The sequence below is a fragment of the Silene latifolia genome, chromosome 10, assembly GCF_048544455.1.
Source record: "Silene latifolia isolate original U9 population chromosome 10, ASM4854445v1, whole genome shotgun sequence".
In the NCBI taxonomy this organism is placed as follows: Eukaryota; Viridiplantae; Streptophyta; class Magnoliopsida; order Caryophyllales; family Caryophyllaceae; genus Silene; species Silene latifolia.
Genome location: NC_133535.1, coordinates 32,589,084 through 32,605,734, shown reverse-complemented (window position 1 = coordinate 32,605,734; position 16,651 = coordinate 32,589,084). Strand labels below are relative to the sequence as shown.

The window sequence follows — 16,651 nt, the reverse complement described above, 5'->3', positions numbered from 1 at the left end:
CGAATTTGGTGCTTAAGAAGTGATAAAATCTTTAAAGACATTGTAGTGGAATTTAAATTTATCTCTAAGCAACTGTCTATGATGCTAATTGCAATATTTTGGTTGAAACTTGAAAGTCATAAAGGATAACAGAGTTTCTCACATGGAGAGTTTCTGTTGAGCGGATTTTTATTAATGATAAAGGTTCTATAATCCATTTTGGAGATTATATTTTGTGGGCAAAGACTCCCTTCCAAAATGAAGCTTGTGCACTAAAAGTGTCATTTCTCAAGCAACCATCATGGGCTATGGACACATTAATGCAACTAGGGATTGCCTGAATTTGACACTGCAAATCAATGGCATTAGTGACTTGGACCGTGAAGCGAAGAACATCATCCTTTTTATCAATATAACCTTTATTTATCTTGTCAGTGTTTTTCAATCCCTCAATTCTAAAAGCTTAAAAGTAGTCTTTTTAATTTTCTCACTATCAAAAAAAATAAATATTGTCACCTATATTTAAAATCAAAGTAGGATAGATCACGTGCAATGCATGCACGGTGTATATAGATTTTGACTTTTTAGTTTATTATTTGTAAATGTTAAATTGATAATTCATTAACTTTTCATATTTCCACCATTGTATTTTAATTTGAAAAATAAATATTGGAACTGCAATAAATTAATCAAGAGAATTGAATACTGTTATGAAATGTGTATTTTAATGAATTTTCTTAACACAACTTATGACATTCTTTAATTAATTATACTAATAACAATAATTTCTAGCCACAACTTTTGAAAAAGTTAACTTTTTTTTATCATAGAGACCAGAGATAATTATTTTGTCCTCCAAATTTATGTAATTGTGAGTTAGGGAGTGTTTGGTAAGCAGCGAATCGGTAAATTTTCAGCATATTCAAGATTATTAGCATGTTTGACTCACCAATCTACTAATTTATGTGTTTGGTAAATAGTACACTAAAATATTAGATTGAGCTCTAATTTACTCTTTTGAAATATGCGCTATTGCTGCTCCCCCAGTATATTCAATTTAATAAATTGTAAAAAATGAATTTGTCAACCAATTACATATAAATACAAGAATTTATTAATCTAAGGCTCTGTTTGACAAGCCATTTCAGATAGCTTATTTAACTAAAATTTCAGCTACTTTATTTTTCTACAAGTGTTTGACAAATAGTTTTTTAAACAAATAAGCTACCTAAACTAATTTTATTTTCCTGTTTTACCTCTTCAATTTATTATATTAAATTATTATCATATCACTTTACGTCATTTCACCAAAACTTAGTTACCTTTTCAGCTAATTTGCCAAATTTTTTTATATAATCAGTTGTCTTATCAGCAGGACTGTCCCCAATCCCTGTTTGGTGGGTTAGTAGATAAGGGTCCCAGTTTAAAAAGAGTCCAATTGCGAAATTAGAATTCCACTATGTAAGTTATAGCTTGAGGCCTTTATCAATTAGAATTATTACATGTAGTATTCACAATTAGGGAAATAGTTCAATGGTTAACCATCTTACCAACTTGTAGGTGGTCTTGTGTTCTCTTTTTCATGGCTATTTTTCATCATTTTCATAGAAATTATACATTCAATGAACTCATTTAATAAAGCTAATATCTATATTTGAAAGAATTTCGATCTTGGCGATAAAAGAATTGAATTATAAGACACTTAACTCTATAACTAAAATGAAGTTATAAATATAGTCGAATTTTCCCATGATACACATATGTATTAGTTTAAACTGTCTTATAAGGGTCACCACTTGAATATAAAAACAAGTATTTGTGCGACACGCACATTTCTTAATTAATATCGCTAAAGACTGATTTGTATTAGAAAATGACACGTGATGTGAATTACTTGAACAAAGATTTTAAATGGGCCCTATTCTACAATTTGCCTAAAGTCTCAAAATGTTCAAGACATACCCTGCTTATTAGCTCTACTATTTACCAAACGCATTAAAAAAACATTTTTTTTTTTGGTTTTGAACAAGAGTATCCTCTACCGATAGTTGGGGCAATCTTATTCGGGGTACTGAAGGTCATATAATGAGTAACCCTCCCAAGTTTTATTTTTTGATTCACAAGAGTCAGGAATCGAACATCTGATCACTTGTTTAAGAGATGAGATCTCTTACGACTCACACCAACCAACTTTAGTATTAAACGAGCATATTCAATGGTCAATCCACCAATTAATTGGAAATATGCTATTTATTATCAATATACTCCCTAGTGTTTACCAATAGACCTTAATCTTTTCTCATTTAGACACGATTGTTGCCTATAAAAGCGGATTTACTTCTAAACCCAATTAAAAAATCTCAATTCTACCTCCACTTCCATAGATGGAATAAAACTTTTGTTAATATCAATGCATTCTATTTTTGTTTTACGTGTAATACTTAACCCTTTGAAAGTTAAGAGTGAAGATGGATATGCCCATCTTAAATGAAAATTTGTATATTTAGTGCATGTAATAGACCTGGTAAACGGGTCTGCAAAAGGGTCAAATGGGTTGTGTTCAGATTAGGTTAATTTTGGGTTTGCTGGCTTCGGTCGGGCCGAGTTATTACGGGTTCAGGTCATTTTCAACTATTATCGATTTATTCATGGATAATAATCAGTTGTAACAATAAATATTCGAGTTGGGTAAATTCAATTTCGGGTTAAACTTGAGTCTTGAGTTCAGATATTAGGTCTAATACAAGTTGGGTCATTCAGATTGGGTTAATTTTACTGACCTCAAGACCCAAACCCTATTTTTTCTCTTTTAGACATTATAACCCTAAAAAGATGTTGACCTTCTAAGCATACAATCATCATATGACATCACCTCCCATTATTTTATTTCATGTCGGCTTTGTGTTGAGCCAGATCAAAAATCCCGCCCCCCTGTGACCTGTGACCTGTCTGTCCTCACAACCTTCTCAAACTAACTCCATCTCAAACACAAACACTTTACAATAATACTCGTAATTCAAATCTAAATCTAATAATAACGCAACATATAAATAAAACACAAATAAACCATACTATTTATATACAAGATTACAAGATTCAAAGTTTGATTCTTTTCATCTCCAATAATAACAATAATAATAATAATAATAATTAATAATTCAATGACTACTCGTCGGCGTAGTTTGCTCAAAGTTATCGTCCTCGGTGACAGCGGGTACTCTTTTCCTTTTCTTTCTCCTCTTTTTTATTTCCATGCCGGAACTATTTTTGTGTCTCATCTCGTGTCCCATTATCTTCTTGTTATGACACATCAACACATTGATATAATTTACAATCATGTTTATGATTTGAAAGTGATGCCAACAAATAGAGGTAGTGAGACACGAGATGAGATAACGTTGATTGAATTTTATTATATTTTTATTTTTATTTATATTTTATTTGCAGGGTAGGGAAGACATCATTGATGAATCAGTATCCTTCATTCTGCTTCCATATATACTTCTTTTTTCTCGATTATTTGTTTATTTTTTTTTTATTCTTACACTATTAATTTAAGCAATACGGAGTGTTTATTGATTATGTTGATGTTAATTTAGCTTTTTGTCTGGTAAATTTGATGTTTTTAATGATATTGTTCAAAAGTTTAGGTCTTTTAGCGATTTCTTGGTAAATTAGCAGAAGTTATAAGCGCGGAAGTTCAATTGTTGTTGCAAATTTAGGTTTGATTGATGATTTGAATGTGTGGACACTTAATTAAGAAACTAGGTATGTACATAAGAAGTTTAGCCAGCAATATAAGGCTACAATCGGAGCGGATTTCCTCACCAAAGAGCTCCAAATTGATGACAAGCTTGTCACATTACAAGTGCGTTGCGTTTTCGTGTTATTCATTTTTATGTTATATACCCTACTTTGAAACTCAATTAATGACTTGGTTGTATGCGTACAACGGTTCACATAAGAATAACTAGTTAATATTACTCGAGATGATGTTGATATGTTATCGTCTGTGGTATTAGATTTGGGACACTGCTGGTCAGGAAAGATTCCAGAGCCTTGGTGTTGCGTTTTATAGAGGAGCTGATTGTTGTGTCCTTGTCTATGATGTCAATGTGATGAAGTCTTTCGATAACCTTGACAACTGGCATGGCGAGTTCCTCAAGCAGGTTCATTTCTCTGCTTTGGCTTTTAATAATTGCTCTTGTGGTTTGCAAGTATAGGAACTTTTATTACAAGGTCCTTCACTATACTCATATTTTTGACGTCAATGTAATGCCGTATTTCAAATTCAAACAGAGTGGGGTGATCTTTAGGCGTAGGAAATATTATACTGCTATATATCTCCGTTTTCCTCATCGTTGCGAGCTGTGAACGCTTGGATGAGTTTGTTTTCTATGATTGTGATCCATCTTACTCAGACTCGCTTGCATTTTCTGTGGAGTTTCATGATTTTGGCTTTAAATGAAGTGTTGTATTGTCTCAACACGTGACACGTAGCCAAAGTGAAATATGGAAGTAACTTAGACATCTATTTGGAATCCCTTTTCCTCCCTGTTGGCAGGGGTAAGAATAAGATTGCATTCAACTCATGTGTTGGTGATAATTTAGGATTTTGTAATTTGGGATTTGGCCATAGAGAGTTTGATGTTCGGTCTGCTACTTGCGCCTTAGGTTAACTTTTTTTTTTTGTTCCTCCCCCAAATCTTGAGTTCTGACTTCTGCTGTATCAAATGGGCTTGCCGAAAACCACTCATGCGATCACAAGTCATAACTATTCGACTCCAATGCTATCAATAAACTGTCCTTTGAATTATACTAGTGTTTCACATTTATTTCGTCATGCCTCCCTGTACAACTACATTATCCCAATGACTCAATGGCTCTCGCAACTTTCATCATGTCTACCTGTTCGGGATAAAATTTGGGGTATTTCTTGACTTCTTGCAGGGCTATTTTTTTGGTACTGTAGGAATCACCTTTTGTAGGGGCATTCACTAATCCTCACTTAACTAATGAAATACTAGAGTCTAGGCACTTGAAACACGCCAATCTTGTGAAGAGGTAGGATAGCCTCTTTTTGCTTGTACTGAATGTTATGGGCGCAAATTTATGTTTTTTTTGGCACATTATCGGCCTTCAACTAAATAAAATGATTTCCCTAAAAACATGTTTTTTGAAAGGATTCTTTGTGGCTGTGTTTTTTGAGATACTGTTGAAGCAGGAACTTTAAACATTAGGTGCTTCATCTAAACCATTAGACGCTTCGAACCATTAGCAGGAACTTTTTGTGTTTTTCAGAATAAAATGAGTGTTGGACGGAGTTAATGCCGTGTCGTTTCAAAGTAGTGGACATGCAGCAACAAATTCGAGTTGCTACAAGGACTAGCGTCTTTTAGTTTCTTTGTTCCGCTAACTTATTTTTCAGTAGCATTGTAGCAATGGAGCCAAAGACACACTGTTCACTGCATTTGGCTTATGATAGAATAAAGAAAAATAGTTCACTAAATTGCTGGCTCCATTGCATTTCTTTTATTCTGAAATAGCAGTTTTTCGGTGCAAATGTGAAATTTTCCATTATTGGTACCATCCCGGCATCCCTCATAGCTCACCAATTGTGGCAGCCCTTGTGACACTACGTCCAACTCCCTCATATCTCATCAATTGGGGGAGCCCTTGTGACTCTACTGTAATGTTGTTGATCCGGTACAGTTCTGGTGAATCCTGGTGATAGTATTTTTATGCGTTTCCATGTCTTTCTATCTGAAAACTACATCGGTTCTTGGCAGGCTTAAAATGCGTCACATAATAAAAAATAATCCTAGAGTTCCACTTAACAATATAGCAAGGGAAGTAGGGAGAGAGTTGATTATATCTAATTACCATACTAATGAACTAGACTATTTAGAGGTATCTATTTTGTTGTTTGAGTTGGTATTAACAGAACTAATGACAAAAGGTAAATAAAATCAAGAAATAAGAACAATTATAAGACTAAAAACGGTGTAGGGTAATATTATAAGGGATTGAGGGTCGCAGGTCTAGGCGCATGAAAAGCAGGACCTTGTCATCTGCTCGTCACTCTGGCTCTGAGCCTCTTTTGCAGCACGAGCTCGGGAGTCCATCTTCTAATCCTCCTGAAAGTCCACGAAATAGTCCCAAAACGGTCCAAATGCATCTTTTCTTGCAAATAGAGGACAAATACACCCACAAAGTAGACTATTCGGGGAGAAACGACTATCAATAGCTCTATAAGCATCATAAAGACATGAAAACCAATGATAAATGATATAACCGTGCTTATAAAATACATCCATTAGTGCTTTCTAATATGCTCACTGTGTTGTACAGGCAAATCCTCCAGATCCAAAGGCCTTCCCATTTATCTTACTTGGAAACAAGATTGACATAGATGGTGGAAACAGTAGAGTGGTAAGGAGTGCCCTAATTGTTAGAATATATATGAGGCTACTTTTGGTTCCACATTCTTTTAATTCAAAAACATTTCAGGTCTCTGACAAGAAGGCAAAGGATTGGTGCTCTTCGAAGGGGAACATACCTTATTTTGAGACTTCTGCAAAAGAGGATATTAAAGTCGACGATGCATTCTACTGTATCGCAAAAGCAGCTCTTGCCAATGAACGGGAGCAGGACATGTAAGTTGTTAACATTTTGTTTCTACATGGCAACTACACTTTAAATGTCCACCACTCCACTTAGGTGGTTGATGTTTTTTTCTAGCTTTGTGCAAATAAAATTACTCAAACTTTTTCTCCACCCATTTAAATTTCTATAAAATTTGGGACATGAAGGACGAAGGGTCATTCAAGTTCTACTCCTTTTCGCATTGTTTGTTGATTGGCTTTTGTTCACAATCAAAATGGAATATATCCCAAATTTAAAAGTGGGAAAATCAATTACTGAGGGGTATATTTTACCAATTGAAACTACCAAGTGCTAGATAACCGCATTTGGACTGTGGCTTAAACCAATCATCGACTTATTATGCTCCCTGCAATAATTTCTCTCCCTTGCTACTAAATTATCCCAAGGTCTTATGCTTCTGGTTTCCTCTGCAGATATTTCCAAGGCATCCCGGAAGCGGTGTCTGAAACTGAGCCGAGAGGAGGCTGTGCATGCTAACTTGGTTTGAATGGTTCATACATCGCAGATGGCCTGGCTGCCTTTTGTTGCGATCTTGGTATAGATCAATCTTGTGAGGGTAATTGTTATTTTTCACCGGTAAACTTAGCATTCGCTGCATGTTATTCTCAGGCTATAGACATTTTTTAATTTTTTTTTTCCTGTAAAATGCTATATTACTTGGCTTCAGTTTTTACTCCACCATTTCATGATACGGCTAGTGCTGTGTAAGATGTTGTATTTAAACTCTTATTATACGAGATGGTCTACCCGAAAATGATGTGAGACTGTCTATATATTGTTAATTTTCTTAATAATAAGGCATTATTGTTGGGACCAATCTCATAAATGATACTCGTAATGAAGTCCTCTGTGTGTCGACTATTTTAGTTTTGAAGATATTTTTGTTTTTTGCGAGAATAAATATATATAGAAGTGATGTGTTTAACAACATCAAGTCTCCCTTTAGACAGGTCAAGTATCATGGCACTTGTGTATATAAGACAAATATATTGTTTGTTCCCCATGTATCTGCTTTTGTCTTGTATACACAAGTGAGGTGATACTTGAATCTTAAATGAGAACTTGTGGGTTAACAATAGGTACAAAGTCTACAAGTGTGAGAGTCACAGTAATGGGTTGTCCAGTTGTGGGACAATGATAATCTGAAATGTATGTCCCTATTACATTACAGTTGTATGAAAAGGATAATTCCAACTTACAAGTATTTCCGAATGGTTATCCCATTATGTTTTGTTTGTAAAATCTGATTAAGAAGTGATGGGGCCGTCACTCCCTCATCATCCACTATATCAGACACCAGTCTGTCTATTCTTCTAAGTAGTGGCATGGCAAACTCCCATCACAATTTACAACTACGTGGTTCTTAAACTGAGAATGTTGGATGTTGTCGAATGGTTGGATGGTGTAGTTTGCTTTTTTTATTATCATAGGACACCGTGGGGACCCCTCTGCACCCATCAAATCCCTTTACCCAACCACCAAAATCGCCAACCCATCCTCCCCGCCTCATCTTGTGTTTTCAAGGCATACTAGAATTTCAGCTCATTCATCTCAAGGTCGTAATTTCGGTTTAAGGTCAAACTTGGAGCTTTTTCTAGGGCTTATTAGAATTGGTGTCTTTTTTCAGGCACATGCTCTTACTTTTATTAGGCGTAATACCAAATATTTCCACTCTTACTGATTTTGAGGGCTTTGCTCAAAACTTTTCCGCAGAATAATTTTTATCCTTGGCTTGACGATAGTTTTAGTCTGATCCGCAGGGGTTAGTTTCCCGCAGGGGGCTTTTTTTTAGTGTAAAATGAACCTCATCTAATATGATGCTGACGGGTTTGAAAATAATGGCTTTTACAGCGATGTAGACCACTAAACATATGCTAAAATATATGTTTACGACTAGAACAAGTTGTCGTACCAAAGGCAGGGAAAGAGTTGAGACCTAACTACTCCCAAGTAGAATAAAATTATTAAAACTGGATTTAATAAGTTTATCAAAAGAAAATAGTTTATTCATAGATATAACTAAAAAAATGTTACACATAAAATACCTGGCCAACATTTAATAGACTCTCATGAGGAACATTAAAGATGACACTATGTTCCCTACAAATCTTCCTAAGGAACGCATATACATAATCTACAGCAAGCTTCTTGTACAACTTTGAACCTGTTCTTGCTCTCACTACTGTGTTCCCCAGTATGTGCACCACCCCAGCTTCCTTACAAGTATTTAGAAACTCCAGCTCATCAATCTCCGCCTGCCCGCTTGTTTGCCCCGAGTGCCTGTACAATAAGCTTGCTTGCCCCAACGGAGTATTCGCAGGCACGATAGAATCTACTGAATCAAGTGTCGAGCTGACAGAATATGCGTTTCTGCTTTCCAGAAGCATGTCTCTTGACTGTGCTGTTTGCTGACCTAGACTGTATTCCTCGGAGTCTGTACATCCTTCCATCATGGATTCTAGTCTCACAAACATGAAAAGATTGTGAAATAGTTTTTTCTCAAAGTCGTCATCTTTCTTATGGAGATCCTTGTAGCCGTACCTCGCCACACACCGAAACATATGGAAGTCCTTAGGCCCAATACGCTTTACGAGGAATCTCTCATCCTCGGGGACGGTGTACACGGGGAGGTATTTAACACATACGAAAATGACCACAGAATGAATAGCAGGCAGGTTCGTGATGAAATGTGAGAAAATGCTCGGCACGCCGCTGGCTAGCTCTGTATAGACTAGTCCGATCCCGGGAACCCTAACGAGCCCTAAACTCGGGCCGAGCCCAAGAATCCACGCCATTGATACCTTGCTATGCATTTCAAACTCGTAGCGTTTTACGGTGCCATAATGCCATACAACCATGACGATGAGAAAAACGGCGGCAATGGCTAGAGGGACCCACCCACCTTGGTCAACTTTGAAGAGAACGGCCGAGAAGTAGGTCAATTCCACCACCAAGGACAAGGAAGTGAAGATGAGAACAAGGATCCAGTGCCACTTCCATACCAACAAAGTGATTAGAACCATAAGGAACGTGGTTGCCAACATGACTATCACTACAGCTGTGCCTGTCAAGGTAGGGGCGAATATCATTTTAGAGCAATTTGGTGAAGCCCGAGTAGTCATGTTCTAAAAAAACTTAAGGGACAAATAGACATCATAAAAGAAGATGGGGGGCGTAACTAGCTTACTTATAAGCTAATCTTCGTTCTTTCTGATTCTACTAACTTTTAGCTCAACTTAGCTGAAGATTATTTGAACTTGACAGAATTTACCATAACTTATTTTGATGATTTTACCAAAATCAGTAAAAGACGCAAAAACCTTTCAATTTAAATGACCAAGCCGGATTTAACCACCGGATTTTGAGGGGGTCTAACAAATTTATGCCTAAATCAGACCGTGATGACCAAGCTCACTATCAAGATTCATATTGATATTTAATACAGGATTTCGCACATGATATTCATCAATTTACGACATTTCTACATTGGCAGGAAATAACCCACATAAAACTTTCATGTAAGCGTGGGTCCTAATATTCTGTCACATAATCTTCAATCTCCTAAAACTCTGGTCCAAGAGTACTACTTGAGTGAACCGGGTAAATGAGCACATGAAGTAAAACATGAAGAATATGCAATAAAGACAGAGGCTATAACTGACCATAAGCATTTCCAATTTGACTTTGGTTTCTGAATCCAGCAGTTACAGCAATGCATAGAACCATAAGAATCCAGTTAATATCAGGAATGTAGATCTGCCCCAGAAAATTCTTTGAAGTGTGTACTACTTTCACTCTTGGAAAGCAGCCGAGAACATCCGCTTGTTTTATAATTGAAAATGTCGCCGATATGGTAGCTTGACTAGCCACAATTGCCGCCAGAGTGGCTACGACGAATACAGGCCAGTAGATGGTATCTACAGCAAAACAAATTACGGTATTACAACTCAGTAGAAAGCAAGCAGCATATGTAGCACTATATTCCAACAGGCCAGCTATAGTTGGGAAAATTAAAGACATTTTGTAAATTACTACCGGTTTTCCTCTCGCAAAATCATATTCGTGTAAATCAAAACAGTTCTTTTAACATTATTCCACTTGGCCGCAGACGGGACCGACAGGGTTTGGGGGAATTTGTATTGGGTCAATTCACGTGTATCATACAATTCGCGTGTGTTTCTATCTTTTGCATGGTTTCAGCCATCTGGGTTAGGTGTTAAGAGTGTTACAGAGTCTTATAGCAATGACTAATCACTTTATTAAATTACTTCTCCTCTCTAGTCTTGGAAATCTACTCCTTACTTTCTTACAGTCCCCGAGTTATAAATAACACTAAATTAGCGAGGCAGAACCAAAAGGTGGACTTTCCAATGACATAAGTCTGCCAGCTCCCGTCGTCAGATTACTATTTTCTAGTCCTTAATTCCTTTGCACCTGTTTCAGATGCCCATGCTCATAGAACCAGTAGATTTTAATGCACTAACCACAAAGTACAATAAAATTCAACCAAAATGTAGAATGTCGAGAAAAGGAATTGACCTGGTATCGAGCGGTAGAATGCATCAGCTACATGGCCTTGATGGTTGACAAGGTAAGCCGCTTGCCCAGAATATGCCAAAAGAAGGCACGGAAATACGACTACAGTAAACGCGATTTGTACAGCCAGTACAGGATAATGACCCAAATCCGCAAACAGCGCTTCCGTCCCTACCATTTTTTATCGTTAAGGAGTTAAAACGGACAATCCAACCCTTACATTTTAATCTCAAAATATCAGCCACAAAAACACAGCATCAACTCAAACAAAAACACAAAAAACTTATAGAGACGTTCATATTGTGAGACCAACCTGAACATCCTGTACTTTAACAAGGAATGTGCACGGATTTGGTTGGTCATGCATAAGAATCGTCTCATACAAGATTCGCTAAAAAGAGCAAAATGTCAGTAGTATACCAGTTATACTGAGCATGATGCCCCCTAATGATGTCCAATGATCTTTGCCACCCTTCCTCAGATAACGATAAACATAGACAGGTGAAAATGCCTGGAGAACGCTACTGTCATGTTTGCATATGTTGTAGATGCCAATGCCTCCAATCAATAGAAACCAAAGCAATACAATTGGTGCAAATAGCCAGCCCACTTTATCAGTACCATAATGTTGCAGGCTAAACAGACCAACCAGTATCACCACAGCTACAACAACTACCACATCTGCACACCATTATGTAAAGAAGCTGTCAGGAAAGAACTGAGAATCACAAATGCAGTATTGATTCATTTAAAGAAAGATCAATTAGTTGTTATTTTGGTTCAGACCCATAAGGACAATTTTGATGCCGATGGGTTTTGACCCGTGTCATGAGTACCACTTCTCTATGAATTTACCAGTTAGATAACAACTGAAAAAAATCAAACTAGTAAATACTCAAAAGCGAGAGATTACCATTGCTCAGATTGGGGTGGTCTACCTTGATTCCACCTGCAGCTGACAGAACTGCCATCGAAAAATATTGTTGAGTTGTCTCTTCATAAGTTAGGTTTCAATTAAAGGTGATGCTTCTCAATAAATAAAAGTTCATGAAAATAACAAGTAACTGTACATATTAGACCACAGTCAAGAGAATCAGTCTATCTCAATTTTAGAATGTTTACAAACTACTACTGTTGATGTTACACCTGCTAGACCGCAAAAAGCTTCGACTTATTCCAAAGTTAGCATACGCAAACTCCGTGAGTCCTTGGTGTTCATTTAATTCATATAATCGTGTTATATATACACAGTCAACGCAAAATGGTGAAAAACAACAACGCTAGTAGAATAACAATTTACAGATACGCCAGACATCATATCCCCAAAACTCGGCTCATGAAATCACTCAAAACTGTTTTGTGTTGTGAAATACTCTCTCCTTCCATTTGGATTAACAAAAATATTTCTTTGGGGGACATTCGAACCAATTCATTACATTTCCGTTATGGTGAAAGTTCTGGATTTCAAAAAACAATGTGGGTTCCAAACTTCCAATATCAATATACTTGCACTCCATTAACTTGACGTTACACTACCCACTTGCCCCGTTTCTTACAACTTGTCATATATATTATATATATAGTGAATCCAAAACAATGGATAGTGTATTGGATCGTTCTAGCAGCTACTCTACCTCAGAAATACTGTTTCCAATTACAACACAGATCTAAAGCTTCATGGACACAATTAGAGAATATGAACATAAATATGATTGCGAGTTGCAACTGAGTTGAAAGGACAGGAGAAAAACCCAAGAATTGGTCAAATTGAGTGTACGCCCGGGATTGGAGCATAACTACATACCTGATATTGCAGGAGTGAGTATTCCATCTCCAATGACCATGCAAGTGCCAACCAGAACAAGTAGAAGAAGCGCATTCTTCCTGGACGAGTATTTCTCTAACCACTGCTGGGTTTTTGCAGCAAATGAACTTTCATGAACTCTAGAACGGCTATATGTTGTCAAATCCTCGTCTGTTCTATGCCGATTTGGGATAGTATTTATATTTGCATGTCTACATAGCAATGAATAAAGAGCAAATGTCCCCCCTGGTCCAGTAAAAAGCATGCCTTATCAGTCATCAACATCAGGTAATAAGTCAGCATTACAATATTATGATATAGTTGCCAAATGATGCTTAAATCATGTGTTTGGAACTGAAATTGATGCCAATATCATGTGTTCAGAGCTAACATGATGCCTAATTTCATGTGCTTAGAACTAAACACGTGTTTATAATTTGAATACAGTGATATATAATAAACACATGATACCAACATCATGTGTTCAGTGCCAAGCGCGATGAGAAATCATGTATTCAGAACCACAGGAGTACATTTTTTTTAATATTTACAATAACTATGATATAAGTTACTTTGTCCGATACTTACCAAATGTTTAACTTCAGGCACAACAGTAAAAACAAGCATATGAGTAATCAGTGCTTGGCAAAAGACACCATATCAGATCATTGTCCAAATGTTTGCCTCAGGCCTCAGGCAAATCTACTGGCAATGAAAACAAGAATCACGCATCACCCAGAGAAAATAGTGGTTCCTTACCATATTCTGGGGATACCATAAACACCAAGCTTCTGTCTGAATATTTTATGAAGTAAAGGTGGAACGCAGAGATGAAGAAAAATTGACAGCGAGCTCCAACATAAAATATGAGCATAACAGAACTTTTCTTTTCTTATAATTTAGTCCATATCGCTGATATTTTCTTTGACTAAGATGCAAACCTCATACAGTCATACACTCATACTTAGTAGTTAGGTTTCGTATATGTTTGGTCAAGAAAATCGACTGTGTTTAACAACTGCTTAGAATTCCAGAAGTGAAGAGCGTAAACTGTTTTAAGTAACAGCTGACGCTGGAAATAGAAGAGTTTAGCATCTTCCTTCGAAATATTTATTCTGCGAAGCGCATGGCTAAGGCAGTGATCCTGAAAGAGAATAGGATTTGCCAAGTCAAACGCTAGTCTACTTGTAAGGTAATCTCTTTTCAAAAGGAATACGATAGCAATTTGGCTAATCATTGTATTCATCAATCTCATCATCTTAAATAGTGAACCATTTGTTATGAGAAGACAACTAAATGTCTACTGCTACTCAGACCACAGTCACAACTTCTGTAGCAAACCACAAACCAAACAACATCTAGTTTAAATCGTGTATTTAAAAGATCAATTAGTACCTTGACCGTTATCATTTGCTCTGCAGACAATGAACACATACTTCAACAGCGGGATCAAAGTCAATGAGTATATTATCAGTGAAAGTGCTCCTATGACATCTTCTCGATCTTGTACTCCACGGGGAAATGTATTGTAAAAAACATATAAAGGAGATGTGCCTAAATCTCCATACACCACTCCTAGACTTTGGAATGCCAGCCGTAGTAGCAATAATGCTGAATATTTCTACAGAAATCATTTCTGGAGTTAGGTAACCAATTTGTTACACACTCAGCATATAGGTACAGTATGATGAGTAATACCTAACATTAGAGAAATGACCTAACAATAGTTGGACCTACTCAAGCTGCAAAATACACACCAGAAATCCAATATCTTTGTGAAGGGTTCTCTTCAAATAACTATGGAAGCATGGGCCATTAGTTATTTCCTTCAGTAAAAACAACTACTGAATATGAGTTATGAAAAAAACAGTTGCTCTCTATTTTCAACTTTGGGCTAAGACTGCGTATGTTCGATATCCCACACAACGCCATAGGCGTAGCATTTCACAGAATGAGTAACATTGTTGAACTTCTTGTTGAACTTCTATCGATCCATAAGGACGTCTATATAAGATGCAGATTTTGTATGGCTGCCGGTTCTAAATATATTTGCACTCCCTATACACCTATGGTACTATTAAGCATAAAACCATTGATTGAGCCTCAATCATCAGCTTAAATATTTGGTTGAGCAATTACTTCAACTAGTACCGGAGTGGTAGTAACATTTCACAAAAGAATGTCTGGCAAGCAACTCTAAGCAGTCTCCACTAGTAATGGTCAGGGACTCAGGGCATATAAACTGGAATTCAGGAATCAGGATTACTGAAGTCCAAGAAAATCATATAAATCCCTAGATACTCTCTAGATGATTCATAAAACTTCTAGTTTCATGTCAGGGTAAACTGTCCAAGTCATGCAATAAAAACCGCGGAAAAATGCAAAACTTAGATAATTACAGCCTTTTTTTTACCTTTTCTCTGAAACCATTCCTAAGCTTTCCAGCCTCCTCATCCATTGGTTGATCAAGCTTCTGATCCAAATCCCACATACTACCTCTATCACTGGTTTCCTCATCAATAGTAGTCATTGATTTCTGATTGATATATCTAACTCTATAACACCTCTTTTCGCCGATCTTTTACCTCTACTTATTAACCTCTAATTACAGTACAGCAAGCTATTTTTCACCCCCTCCCTAGAAAAACATCAAGTCCAATGCATAAACTTTGATACAAGCCCTTCATGCATTTGCTTTATCCAATTCTGTAAAAATTCAACCAAAAATCCATCAAACTTAAAGATATGAACTGCAACCAACTTGAATCACAATTTTAATAAAAACCCAACTCAAATTTCCACAGAATTACACCAAAGTTTTCATCTTTTAACTTAGTTCACAGTTTTACTTCAGTAAACTTAAACTATAGCAGTAATTCACAGAGACAGACAAAGGTAAATAACACAGACAAAATGATTAACCACATAATTAATTTTTTTTTGTAAGATAAGAATCAAGCAATTATGAGCCACAAAACCCAGATTTGTTTTCTAAATTTGGACACATACCCATGCAAAAAAAAAGAGCTGAAAGCAAGATTAGTTGATTGATAGCAGCAGCAGCTTCAGGTAATGTTCTAGAATCATCATAAATTAAGAAGCAGCAGGAGCAGTAAACAAACCCAAAAGAGAAAAAAGAAAAGTTGGTTTCAAGTACCTTAAAATGGTGTGTGATTTACAAGGAGAGGGAGATAAATTGGTCTTATTTTGACAACCAAGTTTGTCTTTTTTTAAAGTTTACTGTGTAAGGACACAGCTTTTTAGCTTAATAGTAACAGACAATATTTGCCACAACTGTAGACTATACATTTTAGATAGACAAAGAGAGGGAAGGAGGGGTTAAGAAGTGGGCGTTATTGTTAACTTTGAATTATACGTAAATTAGATCTCGTTAAGGCGAATATATCTGTTTTAATATTAAAATGGGTAAAATATCGTTTTATTTAAATAAATGGACAAACTTTTTGTTAATTTTAATGCAATTTGTTTTTAACTGATTTATTTTATTTTATATTAATTTTAAAGCAGAATATGTGTATATAATATGATATACTTTGATTTTGCAAAGGTACAATAATTTAAGTATAAAATCCACCAAAACTGTACCATGTACTCATGTACAACAAGTAGTAGACTAGTAGTAGTAGCAGCATTATTATTTAACTT

The 16,651-nt window shown here is 36.1% G+C and overlaps 2 protein-coding genes across 4 annotated transcripts; one reads left to right on the top strand and one right to left on the bottom strand.

The window, feature by feature from the left end:
- The first annotated feature begins 2,874 nt into the window (after positions 1-2,874).
- On the top strand, positions 2,875-7,471 carry LOC141605458 (ras-related protein Rab7). Its single transcript, XM_074424234.1, has 7 exons — positions 2,875-3,193; positions 3,427-3,453; positions 3,748-3,847; positions 4,002-4,148; positions 6,331-6,411; positions 6,490-6,635; positions 7,059-7,471. Exons 1-7 carry the CDS (start codon positions 3,141-3,143, stop codon positions 7,120-7,122), a joined length of 618 nt encoding a protein of 205 aa, XP_074280335.1. The 5' UTR covers positions 2,875-3,140; the 3' UTR covers positions 7,123-7,471.
- Positions 7,472-8,629: 1,158 nt separating this feature from the next.
- LOC141605457 (potassium transporter 11-like) lies at positions 8,630-16,315 on the bottom strand. Of its 3 annotated transcripts, none has more exons than XM_074424232.1 (9): positions 16,143-16,315; positions 15,399-15,691; positions 14,381-14,606; positions 12,986-13,231; positions 12,095-12,145; positions 11,602-11,862; positions 11,185-11,352; positions 10,308-10,562; positions 8,630-9,709 (listed from the first exon to the last, which is right to left on the bottom strand). In XM_074424232.1, exons 2-9 carry the CDS (start codon positions 15,513-15,515, stop codon positions 8,676-8,678), a joined length of 2,358 nt encoding a protein of 785 aa, XP_074280333.1. In that variant the 5' UTR covers positions 15,516-15,691; positions 16,143-16,315; the 3' UTR covers positions 8,630-8,675. The 3 variants fall into 3 exon arrangements, with proteins under 3 accessions (XP_074280333.1, XP_074280331.1, XP_074280334.1); XM_074424230.1 differs by having other exon boundaries at positions 15,995-16,305; XM_074424233.1 differs by lacking the exon at positions 14,381-14,606 and having other exon boundaries at positions 15,995-16,157.
- Between the last annotated feature and the right edge of the window lie 336 nt (positions 16,316-16,651).

Excerpts from the sequence above, each read along its gene's own strand:
- LOC141605458 (XM_074424234.1), top strand. The coding sequence starts at position 3,141 with ATGACTACTCGTCGGCGTAGTTTGCTCAAAGTTATCGTCCTCGGTGAC. Across the intron at positions 3,194-3,426 it reads ATCGTCCTCGGTGACAGCGG|GGTAGGGAAGACATCATTGA; the intron begins GTACTCTTTTCC and ends TTTTATTTGCAG. Across the intron at positions 4,149-6,330 it reads ATGGCGAGTTCCTCAAGCAG|GCAAATCCTCCAGATCCAAA; the intron begins GTTCATTTCTCT and ends TGTGTTGTACAG.
- LOC141605457 (XM_074424232.1), bottom strand. The coding sequence starts at position 15,515 with ATGACTACTATTGATGAGGAAACCAGTGATAGAGGTAGTATGTGGGAT. Across the intron at positions 13,232-14,380 it reads AGCAAATGATAACGGTCAAG|GGGGGACATTTGCTCTTTAT; the intron begins GTACTAATTGAT and ends TTACTGGACCAG. Across the intron at positions 11,353-11,601 it reads CATCATGCTCAGTATAACTG|GGACGGAAGCGCTGTTTGCG; the intron begins GTATACTACTGA and ends AAAAAATGGTAG.